This window comes from Ursus maritimus, unplaced genomic scaffold, assembly GCF_017311325.1.
Source record: "Ursus maritimus isolate PB19 unplaced genomic scaffold, ASM1731132v1 scaffold_12, whole genome shotgun sequence".
Lineage (NCBI taxonomy): Eukaryota > Metazoa > Chordata > Mammalia > Carnivora > Ursidae > Ursus > Ursus maritimus.
Window position 1 is genome coordinate 11,241,017 of NW_024423564.1, and position 11,950 is coordinate 11,252,966.

Here is an 11,950-nt window from a genome sequence, read left to right on the forward strand (position 1 = left end):
GGTCACAATATCGACAGTAAAAGGAGTTTGGAGAAAGGTGAATTCAGCCCTCATGGCTGACTTTGAGGGGTTCAAGCCTTCAGTGGAGGAAGTAGCTACAGATGTGGTGGAAACAGCAAGTGAACTAGAATTAGAAGAGGAGCCTGGACAAGAAACAACAATTGTTGGAGAGGATGTGGAGAAAGGGGATCCCTCCTACATTGTTGGTGGGAATGCAAGTTGGTACAGCCACTCTGGAAAACAGCGTGGAGGTCCCTTAAAAAGTTAAAAATTGAGCTACCCTATGATCCAGCCATTGCACTACTGGGTGTTTACCCCAAAGATACAGACGTAGTGAAGAGAATGGCCATATGCACCCCAATGTTCATAGCAGCAATGTCCACAATAGCTAAATCGTGGAAGGAGCCGAGATGCCCTTCAACAGATGACTGGATTAAGAAGTTGTGGTCCATATATACAATGGAATATTACTCAGCTATCAGAAAGAACGAGTTCTCAACATTTGCTACAACATGGACGGCACTGGAGGAGATAATGCTAAGTGAAATAAGTCAAGCAGAGAAAGACAACTATCATATGATTTCTCTCATCTATGGAACATAAGAACTAGGATGATCGGTAGGGGAAGAAAGGGATAAAGAAAGGGGGGGGTAATCAGAAGGGGGAATGAAACATGAGAGACTATGGACTATGAGAAACAAACTGAGGACCTCAGAGGGGAAGGGGGTGGGGGAATGGGATAGACTGGTGATGGGTAGTAAGGAGGGCACGTATTGCATGGTGCACTGGGTGTTGTACGCAACTAATGAATCATCGAGCCTTACATCGGAAACCGGGGATGTACTGTATGGTGACTAACATAATATAATAAAAAATCATTAAAAAAGAAAAAAAAAAAAAGAGGAGCCTGGAGATGGGACTGAATTGCTTCACTCTCACAGTAAACCTTGAATGGGCGAGGAGCTGCTTCTGATGCATGAGTAAAGACCGTGATTTCTTGAGACGGAATCTACTCCTGGTGAGGATGCTGTGACGATTGTTGAACTGACAACGGAGGATTTAGAATAGTACATAAACTCTTCATACAGCAGCAGCGGGGTTTGAGAGGATTGTTCTAGTTTTGAAAGAATTCCTATTGCAGATAAAATGCTGTCAAACAGCATCACACGCGACAAATTGTTCATGAAAGGAAGAGTCAACCCATGTGGCAAACATCACTGTTGTCTCATATGAAGAAGTTTCCAGAGCCACCCCAGCCTTCGACAACCACCCCCCTGCTCAGTCATCATCCAGGCAAGACCCTCCACCAGCAAAAAGATGACAACTCACGGAAAGCTCAGATGGTGGTTAGCAAGTTTCTAACAATGAAATATATTTAAGGTAAGGTGTCTACATTGTCTTTTTAGACATAATGGTATTGCACGCTTAATGGGCCACACCGTAGTATAAACGTAACATTTATAGGCACTGTGAAACCAAAATTCATTTAACTTGCTTTGCTGCAGTATTTGCTTTATTTCAGTGGTCTGGAGCTGAGCCTACTATATCTTTGAGGTATGAGTGTATATAAAGAATTCTTACCACCCCATGGTTTTAAAAAAAAAAAATCTACTTAAAAAATAGGTGAAGAATTTGAACAGGCATTTATCCAAAGAAGACACTTCTCCAAAGACCTACATCTGAAGATGATATACAGATGGCCAATAAACACATGAAAAAATGCTCAGCCTCAGTAGTTATAAGAGAAATAAAAATCAAAATAACGATGCGTTACCACTTCACACATATTAGGATGGTTAGAAATCATAAAGAGACATAACGAATGTTGGTGACGATGTGGAAAAACTGGAATCTTCATACATTGCTGGTGGAGTTGTAAAATGCCGCAGCCACTTTGCAAAAGAGTTCGGCAGTTTCTCAAAATGTTAGACAGAACTGCCATAAGACCTAGCATTTCTATTAAGTATATACCCAAGAGAATCGAAAACTTGTCCACACAAAAACCTGTACACAAAATTTCATAGCAGCATTATTCATAATAGCCCCAAAGTGGAAAGAACTTTTCTTTTGAAAACTGCTATATGTCTAGTGAGTTACAGGATACTAGTATGTCCTTCCTGACTTTTTAAAGTTAGCCTATAAATTCTAGAGAACAGAAAAATCAGGTGAGTATTGGAGAATATATTTTGGGAAAGGAGAGAAATTACAAGGGAAGTACTAGATTGTGAAACTTTTATAGTGTGTGCATTGTGAGTTTTGCATGCAGATAAGTCAAATGAATTATCTAGTTATCCTTGATAATGTGGAAAATTACTGATCTCTATTATTAGAACAGGTATGTTTATCAATTTGAGGAAGCAGTATATTTATTGGAAAGGATTGAAAAGGATTTGGTGTACGGTTCGAGTAGTGGTGAGTTTTCAACTTTAAGCCTGTAAAAATTTGGGGCAATACTATGACTCTTGGACTTTTTCCATTGCGTTCGCAGAGTGCAAGTAACACTGAAAAGCGTTTCAGTTATTTATAACATGAGTATATGGGACTTTATGGAAGCGCTTTATATTGACCTACTTGTTATGTACTATTTTAATTTCATATCCTTTAGAGATTTGGATTTGAACTGCATTTTGGAATTCATCGTTACGGACAATGTCAGCATCAAATGAAGGTCCAGTTAGACCCACCCCCCCAGATGGAGGCTGGGGGTGGGCAGTGGTCGTTGGAGCTTTTATATCCGTTGGCTTCTCTTGTGCGTTTGGCAAATCTATTTCTGTATTTTACAAAGAAATTGAAGAAATATTTAATGCCAGTACCAGCGAAGTGTCGTGGATCTCTTCTATTATGTTTGCTGTCATGTATGCTGGAGGTAAGTACCCAGAAGGTCTGCTCTTTTAATTTTCAGTAGGCAGACAAAAGCTCCATATTAAATAGTTTTTGTTCTTGATGTTTTTATGGGTAAGATATTTAAAATGTTAGGTTTTGAAGCTATGTGGTTCGAGTCATATTTTTCATTCCCTCTAACAATAAAGGCTACAATCAACCATGCACTGTTAGGTCAGTTATATTGCAAAACAAATATCATTATAAAGGGTAACTTTCTTTAAAACTGGTCTGGCGTATGGAAAGTCAATTGATGTTTGTGTTTTAATTATATATCCCTGCTAACCTCTATTACTTCCTATAGTTTATTGGTAGATTTTTTTTTTCAAAATTTTAAGATAGACAAACTTCTCTTTTGCAAATACTGATAGTTTGGTTTCTTCCTTTCCTTACACCTTTCTTGCCCCCCTGTCTTACCGCACTGCCTCGGACCTCCCGTATAGTGTTGAAGAAAAGTGGTGATGGTAGGCATCCTTGTTTTGTAGTTCTGTTTTGGTTTTGTTGCCGTTTTCTATGAGAAACAAAGTACATTTCAGCTAATTTGAAAATAGGCTCTACAGTCAGAAGTTTGATCAGACTTGGTCACATGTTGGATCATGTTCACGTGCCTCTGCTCCAGATGGCCATCTAAAAACTAAAAACAGAGCCAACTTGCTACATACATGTGGATACTCTCCTAGATACGTAGGATACATCTACGTGGAGAACCCTGTGAACACTTACCATCAGGGTACTTGCAGCCTAATCTGCCTTGAAGGAGACGGGCTAAGGTCTTCCACACTTCAGCGAAAATCCGTCCAGTATGTTCTAGGTGTACAGAAGATGGACATGGTACATTGTACAATCGACGCTGTATTTTCCCATTACACAAACCGGTGACTCTGAAATAAAATAGAAAGCAATATTTCTTACCACTGTCTTCTGTTTTATCTGTTTATTTGGTGGGGTGGGCTATTTATGTTTCTCGGCATCCTTTCGTGTCAGTAATGCCTTGCGCAGGCGTGGATGTGAGGGGTGGGCTTCTCCTCTTTGTTAGTAAGTTGTTGGCTCTCTCCTAGGTCCTGTCAGCAGTGTCCTGGTGAATAAATACGGCAGCCGTCCAGTCATGATTGTTGGTGGCTGCTTGTCAGGCTGTGGCTTGATCGCAGCTTCTTTCTCCAACACTGTACAGGAACTTTACTTGTATATTGGATTCATTGGAGGTGAGTTGCTACTGATATATTTACAAACATTAATTTTTTTGTGGACTCTTTGTAGCATTCATCGGTTAAGTGTTTTGAAAAATGAAAATTTCTTTGCTAGAAAAATTATTGGGTCACTATATTTAAGATGTAATATATATGTTAATTTCATAGTACCAGAGAAACATGGCTTTATTTTTTTTTTAAGATTTTATTTATTTATTTGAAAGAGAGAGAACATGAGAGGGGAGGAGTAAAGAGAGAAGCAGACTCCCTGCTGAGCAGGGAGCCCCGACACAGAGCTCAGTCCCAGGACCCCAGGATCATGACCTGAGCCGAAGGCAGACGCTTAACCGACTGAGCCACCCAGGCGCCCCCAGAGAAACATGTCTTTAAAGAAAGTTCTGGCACTTCAGGGTGGTTATTTTTTATTGAAAGAGAGGGTTTTATTATTTTTTTTCTTTTTCTTCCTTCTTTTAAATATTTATTTATTTATTTAAGAAACACAGTAGCCATAAGTAAAGAGTGTGTGGCAAGTTGTTGAAATGGTGGTCATCAGCTATTCCCACTCATTATCCTTCTACCCAAGAAGAAATTGTTTCAAATTAGAGTAAGAGAGAATATGAGATACAAAGCACGTATTTTTTGGAGGAGAAGCCATATACATTTTTAAAGGATTAAGGACACACATGAGAAAACCTCTTCTCTCCCTTTCTTCTTTTTTTTTTTTTTTTAAGATTTTATTTATTTATTCGACAGGATAGAGACAGCCAGCAAGAGAGGGAACACAAGCAGGGGGAGTGGGAGAGGAAGAAGCAGGCTCATAGCGGAGGAGCCTGATGTGGGGCTCGATCCCATACTGCCGGGATCACGCCCTGAGCCGAAGGCAGACGCTTAACCGCTGAGCCACCCAGGCGCCCCCTCCCCCTTTCTAATAGCTAAATTTGGGAAATGAAACTGCTAAGGATAAAGGATATAGACCATCCATTGTCCTACAATTCAGAGAAAACCATTAATATTTTGATGCTCATACGTTTTTCATATGTACACATGTGTTTTTAGTATAATGTTTGTAACCAGTTTTTTTTTCACTTACTAATACCTAATGTGTATAGTCCCCCATCTCAATAAACATACTGTAGCAGCTACTATTTTTCCATTGGATGAATGTGTCATAGTTTATTCCACCACTCTCTAATTGAAAGACCTTCAGGTTGATTACATTTTTCACTATTAATAAACACTATTTGTAGGATAGTGCTTCTCTATATATCTTTGTGAACATGATAATTTCCTTAGGACAAATTTGAGAAGTGGAATTACTGGGGGAAAAGGTTTTTGATATGATTGGCCAAATATCCTTTTAGAGAGGTTCTAATAACGTACAGTCCCACCTGCGGGATCTGAGCTAATGCTAATAACAGGTATTTTCTTTTTGGATCTGTACTTTGACTACATTAATTAAAATTTTAAACCTTTACATATTATAATTCATCTAGAGTATTTGAATCACATAAGGAAGGAACAGAACTTTATTCGTTCCCAGTTGGTTATTCAGCCTGTTCGTTATTAAGTCATTCAATAAATATTGTCCCTACCATACGTCAGGGACTGTTCCAAGCTCTGTGGGGATTGAGTCAACATGATAGATAAGATTCCTGCTCTGAGGTGGAGGGAAACAGACAATAAACAGACCAACAAATAAATGAGTAAGTCAGAAAAATATCAGCTTGTGATAAGTGCTTTGCAAAAACTTGAAACAGAGAGTTTTGATGGAGAAGGATTTAATGGTCCCTAAAGGGAAGTCCTCTCAGAGTTGGTGACCTTGAATTGAGATCTGAATGGTAAGTAGGAGCCAGGTTTGTGAAAATCTAGAGGAACAACTGTGGTGAGCACGTATGAGAATACACTGAAATTTGGGTAGGAAAGTAGGGAAGGGCCAAATCATGGTGCTTCCTAACCCAGAGTGCAAAGCAGTGGGTGGCAGTCACGAGAGAGATTGAACAGGTAGCATTCCAATCTGGTTTACCGACTAAGGGAGTAAGAATAGGAGGCCACTTAGGTTATTGGGATACTTGTCTCAGCTCCACTGATTAAAAAATCTACTCTTTTGGGGGCGCCTGGGTAGCGCAGTCGTTAAGCATCTGCCTTCGGCTCAGGGCGTGATCCCGGTGTTCGGGGGATCGAGTCCCACAACGGGTTTCTCTGCTGGGAGCCTGCTTCTTCCTTTCCCACTCCCCCTGCTTGTGTTCCCTCTCTCGCTGCCTGTCTCTCTGTCACATAAATAAATAAAATCTTTAAAAAAAAATCTACTCTTTCCCTATTAATTTAAACGTATCTTTTGGTCCTATTTCTGGACTTTTCCCCAATTTTATTCATCAGTTTTTTCATTTTTGACTAAGTGCACACTGTTCTCATTACTGTAGCTGTAGTTGTAGAAAATATTTCTACATCTGTTAGTGTTGGTCCCACCAATTATTTATACTTCTTGAATATTTCTAATGTATTTGTTCTCTGAGTGCTATTTTTTAAAGATATATTTATTTATTTCAAAGAGAGTGTGAGAGAGTGGGAGGGAGGGAGCAAAGAAAAAGTGGGAGAGAATCTCAAGCAGACGCCCCACTGAGTGCGGAGCTGGACCTGGGGCTCGATCTAATGACCCTGAGATCATGACTTGAGCCAAAATCAAGAGTCGGACACTTAAATGACTGAGCCATCCAGGCATCGCGTCTCTGGGTATATTTTACAGTCATTGTACTTCATCTGAAAAATTGAATACATTGACATTTTCATAGAAATTACATTAAATTAATGGGTTTACTAAGGTAGTGTTAGCTTCTTCACTATGTTGTGTTTACTGTCCTATTTTCTCTCTCCCCACCCCCTTTCTTCTTTTCCTGCCCTCTGCCCCTCCTCTTCTGTTTTGCTCTCTGAATTTACAAGATTTATCCTCTCTCCTCTTTGTTTTCAATTCCCTATTCTTCAGGAAACCTAAAATTTTTATATTAAACAAAAGAGCCTAATTTATTATTGTTATTGTTGCTAAAGCAAAAAGAATTATTTTAATGTTATATTTTAAATCTAGGATTTGCTGCATAAAGAGACTTTACGCTGTATTTGGTAATAGCCCACTTAATGATCTGCTAGTTATAATGATGATTTTGACCTCTTGCCGTTCAGTTTGTCTAGTTGATTAATAACAAATACGTTTCTGACATTTATGATGGTATGTAATCCTCCCCCCCTCCTCCCCAGGTCTTGGGCTTGCCTTCAACTTGAACCCAGCTCTGACCATGATTGGCAATTATTTCTACAAGAGGCGACCGTTGGCAAATGGACTGGCCATGGCAGGCAGCCCTGTGTTCCTCTCTACTCTGGCCCCCCTCAATCAGGCTCTCTTTGGTATCTTTGGCTGGAGAGGAAGCTTCCTAATTCTTGGAGGCCTCCTACTAAACTGCTGTGTAGCTGGAGGCCTGATGCGACCAGTAGGGCCCCCACCAACAAGTGCGGGGAAAGATAGGTCTAAAGAAGCCCTTCGGGAACCTGGAAAATCTGATTTAGAAAAGGGGGCAGGTGATACAAATAGAGACTTTAATGGCAGAAACCCCAAAGAGGAGAAACTATCAGTTTTTCAAACAGTTAACAAAGTTATGGACTTATCCCTGTTTACCCACAGAGGCTTTCTACTGTACCTCTCTGGGAATGTGATAATGGCTTTTGGGATGGCTACTCCTTTAGTCTTTCTTAATAGTTATGCCAAGAGTCAACATTACTCTAGTGAGAAGTCCGCCTTCCTTCTTTCCATTCTGTCTTTTGTTGATATTATAGCCAGACCTTCTATGGGACTCGTAGCCAACACCAAGTGGATAAGACCTCGAATTCAGTATTTTTTTGCGGCTTCTATTGTTGTAAACGGAGTGTGTCATCTGCTAGCACCTTTATCCTCCACCTACATTGGGTTTTGTGTCTATGTGGGCTTCCTTGGATTTGCATTTGGGTGGTTTAGCTCGGTGTTGTTCGAAACACTGATGGACCTCATTGGACCCCAGAGGTTCTCCAGCGCCGTGGGATTGGCGACCATTGTGGAATGCTGTCCTGTCCTCCTGGGGCCACCACTCTTAGGTATAGTATCCCTTACTACCTCTTGGGTTGTGTTAACATGAAACAGGCATAGAAGATGGAGAAGGTGATGGAAAGCCAAGATCAGTAAGCTGCTCGGTGGCAGAAAGTGTTTCTCATTTCTGTAGCCTCAGTGCTGGCACAATGCTTGGCAGAGCGTAATTGCTCAGATTCTTACAGAATTGAATTACATTGAACCGTCAAGCTGAAAGGGGAGTCAAAAACAATTGCAAATTTAAATATCTATTAATATAACCTTTTCTGATCATAAAATGAACATGTTTATCATAGAAAAATATATAACATATACTCCACCTTTAAAATACTTTGGTAATTTCATTTTAATTGTGGAATTTATCTTAGGAGTAACATTTAGATAACAACAATATTGATCAGGTGAGGATTCACAGTGTACCAGGGACTGTCTTAATCATTTCACATACCCTGTCCTATCTCACAAGTCTATGAGGTAAGACTACGAATGGCCCTACTTTATTGGTGCAGAAACAGAGGCTTCTAAAAGTGGAATAACTTGCCCAAGATCACTCAGCTAGTAAGTGACCATAAAACTTGATGGATGATTCTCTAAGAATACGAAACTGTTGACAGTTTAAAATGATAATTCATGCAAAATGCATAATCATTTAGACTTCCTCTGGATATGACTCATGCTTTTGAGGTTATGCCTTATGAATAAGGAAGGATTCATACAAGAAGATCCACTACTGACTTTTCTGAACTCCCCACCCTCACTCTTCCCAACATCCAATGAGAGTCCAAGTCCTCTAAGGAAGCTCCTAAATCTCTTTCTAATCCGCCCACTTTTCCATCATAACACCACCCTATTCACAGCTCCTTCTCCCATCTGGGCTACTCCACCCCCTAGCGTCCTGGCTGGTTGGCCCATACCCACTCCAATCCAGCCTTCAATCTGTTTTCTGTTCTGCAGGCAAAATGTATCTGTGCAAATGCACAGATAGGCCAGCTGATTAGATCTTTCCAGGTGCTTCCCATTGTTCTTAGGGTGGAGATCAGATTCCCTAATGGGGCCTACAAGGCGTCCGTGTCCCCCCTCCCCCCATCTCTCCAGCCTCATTTCCTGTCACTCACCTTTTGTTCTCTCTGCTCCAGCAACTCCGCCCTTCCTCCTTCCCCTCTCACACCCCAGCTTCCTCCCACCTGCCTTTGCACTTGCTGTTCCCTGGCCACATCCTTCTCCCATCCCCTCCTGGATAACTCCCACGCCCCTCTAGGTCTCTACTTTGGTTATGCTTTGAGAGAAGCATTCCTGACCCTGCTTGCTGCTCCCACCCCCTATTTTCTGCTTGCAAACGCTCCTTGTCAAGGTTTGTGTAATTATTTGATTAACATTTCTCTTGTCCACTGAACTGTGGAGGTTTTCTCCTCTGCTCTCAGGGCCAGCAGCCCAGTGCCTGGTGCATGTGTGGGTTCAGTAAGCATTGCTGGATGGCCGGTGCCCTGAGTTAGAAAAGCACATGGAATCGTGTTTGAAAGGGTTATATCCAGTCCTTCTCTTAGGTATAGAGTAGGGTTTTCCAGAACTTATTCCTTAACATACCAATTTGATGAGATGCTAACAAATTCTACTATCACAAGGATTCCATGGCCAAAAAAGTTTTGGGAACACCAAGTTTGATAGATTTCTCTACTAGAGGACCTTGCAAAACCTTTAATATGCTAATGCCCATGGTGACTCTTTACAGGAGAAGCACGTGATAATGCCATTTCCTAAGTCTGACTTTGGAAACACTCGGGAGGTTACAGGTCAGGCTTCAGAGTCAGACTTCTGGGTTTAAAGCCAGGCCATTTCACTTACTAGCTCTGTGACCTTAGACGAGTCACCTAAGGTTTCTGAACTTCAGTCTGTAGATTATACAGCGAGCGTGATGACAGACGCTGCCTGACCTGAGGACTAAGCCGTTAGAATGGTAGAAAGGTGTTGCTGTTACTTAATTTTGTAGCATAGGACAAGTTGTGTCCACGGGGCCGCTTTTCGGGAATGCTGATGTCAGCGAAAGAGCATTGGCCCGGACACTGCAATTAGCTCTGGGGCCTGGGGCAAGACTCCTACACCTCTTTTGAGCAACAGATTTTTCCATTGATTCTAGGTGATCGCTAGGTCTTTCCCCATTCCAATTGGCCAAGATTGCATTACTTTCAAGTTGCTAAAAGTAACAGGATATGCAAGGCCTTCTAAAATCAAGTGTGACATCATAAAAGATGAGATCACTGTTAACAGTTCCTCTTTAGACCGATGTGTCACTTGTGGGCTCTTTGAGGATTGGTTGACATCTTCTTTCTGAGTGGACCCTTAAGCTCTATTTGGGAATGGTATACTTGTTGACTTTTGTCCGCATAACTTTGTTTCGGATATCTTCAGGTCGTCTGAATGACATCTACGGAGACTACAAATACACCTACTGGGCATGTGGTGTGATCCTAATTATAGCAGGCATCTATCTCTTCATTGGCATGGGCATCAATTATCACCTTGTGGCCAAAGAGCAGAAAGCAGAGAAGCAGCAGAAAAAAGAAAGTGAAGAGGAGAAGCCAAAAGAAGTTATTAAAGCAGCAGAATCTACAGAAGACAGAGGCCCATGAGGCCCCAAAGAGGAGAAACCTCCCATCTGAATCATGGATAACCAGAGGAGCATTGGACCAAAAATACCTGAAAAATTCTACTGGATCATGTTCTATTAGTGCTGCTCACCATGGCCAGGGGCCATTTGTGTGCAAGTCCTACTGATGAGGGAGCAGAAGGCAAGCTGAGGACAAAGCACAAGCAGACACCCTGCAAGCTCCCTGCCCCCCACTCCTGGGTGGGATAGGTGGGACATCCCTTCAGGAAGCTCCCAACTCTCTCAATGTTAATGACTGACCGGAGGGAAAAACTACCTTAATTTGAAGATGGCAAGGCCTCCAGGATCTTGTAGGTCCTCTTTAGCATATGAAAGTTCTTTTGAAAACCTCCCTTCTCCTTACCTCCCCAACTCCCAAGTATATAATCAGCCACCCCTCACCACTCCGGGGCAGCAGCTCTTTCTGCCCATGGGTCCTATCCCCGTGCTTTAATAAACCACCATTCTGCACCCAAGATGTCTCAAGAATTCCTTCTTGGTTGTCGGCTCCAGACCTCGCCCCACAGAGCCTCACCTATATTCCAAAACCACATCAATACCAAGTGTCCATTGATGGGATTTTTAGTTCATTCCCTTACAGCAGTCATAATGCCTATGTCACAGCCTCTGGAGTCAGGGGATTTACAAAAGATAACAGATGGAAATCGCTTCTATCTGAAGTCATATTTATCAAGGTATAGTTTACATATAGTATAAATCTCTTTTGTAAGACTGAAGTGTGATGAATGGTATTTAGATAAATAACTACCACCCCAATATAGAACATTTGGAACAGCCAAAGTAGTTCTCTCCCTCCCCTCTGCAGTCAATTCCTTTCCCTTACCTACAGCCCCTGGCAAACACTGGTCTGATGGCTGTGCCCTATAGTTTTGCCTTTTCCAGAATGGAATAAATATAATAAGAAATATATATTTGGTCTTTGTCCCTAGTTCCTGGTGCACAGTTCCTAAAACCCTTGGATTTCCAGAGTGATGAGTGTCTTCTGCATGCTAATTAGATGACTGGTGACTGGAATCCCCTAGATAGCTTCAAGAACGAGGCTGGTCTCCAGAAAGACCAAGGCATGATTAGAGGGTTGGAACATTCAGCCCCTCCCCATGACCTCTTGGG

At 41.5% G+C, this 11,950-nt stretch overlaps 1 protein-coding gene across 1 annotated transcript; it reads left to right on the top strand.

Moving 5' to 3' along the window:
* Nucleotides 1-2,621: 2,621 nt before the first annotated feature.
* On the top strand, nucleotides 2,622-11,158 carry LOC103675054 (monocarboxylate transporter 1-like). Its single transcript, XM_040626677.1, has 4 exons — nucleotides 2,622-2,866; nucleotides 3,939-4,082; nucleotides 7,317-8,183; nucleotides 10,582-11,158. The coding sequence occupies exons 1-4, from the start codon at nucleotides 2,650-2,652 to the stop codon at nucleotides 10,800-10,802; spliced, it is 1,449 nt and encodes a 482-aa protein (XP_040482611.1). The 5' UTR covers nucleotides 2,622-2,649; the 3' UTR covers nucleotides 10,803-11,158.
* The last annotated feature ends 792 nt before the right edge of the window (nucleotides 11,159-11,950 follow it).

Coding starts and splice junctions, on each gene's coding strand:
- LOC103675054 (XM_040626677.1), top strand. CDS start 2,650: ATGTCAGCATCAAATGAAGGTCCAGTTAGACCCACCCCCCCAGATGGA. Junction 2,867..3,938: donor TGCTGTCATGTATGCTGGAG/GTAAGTACCCAG, acceptor GCTCTCTCCTAG/GTCCTGTCAGCAGTGTCCTG. Junction 8,184..10,581: donor CCTGGGGCCACCACTCTTAG/GTATAGTATCCC, acceptor GGATATCTTCAG/GTCGTCTGAATGACATCTAC.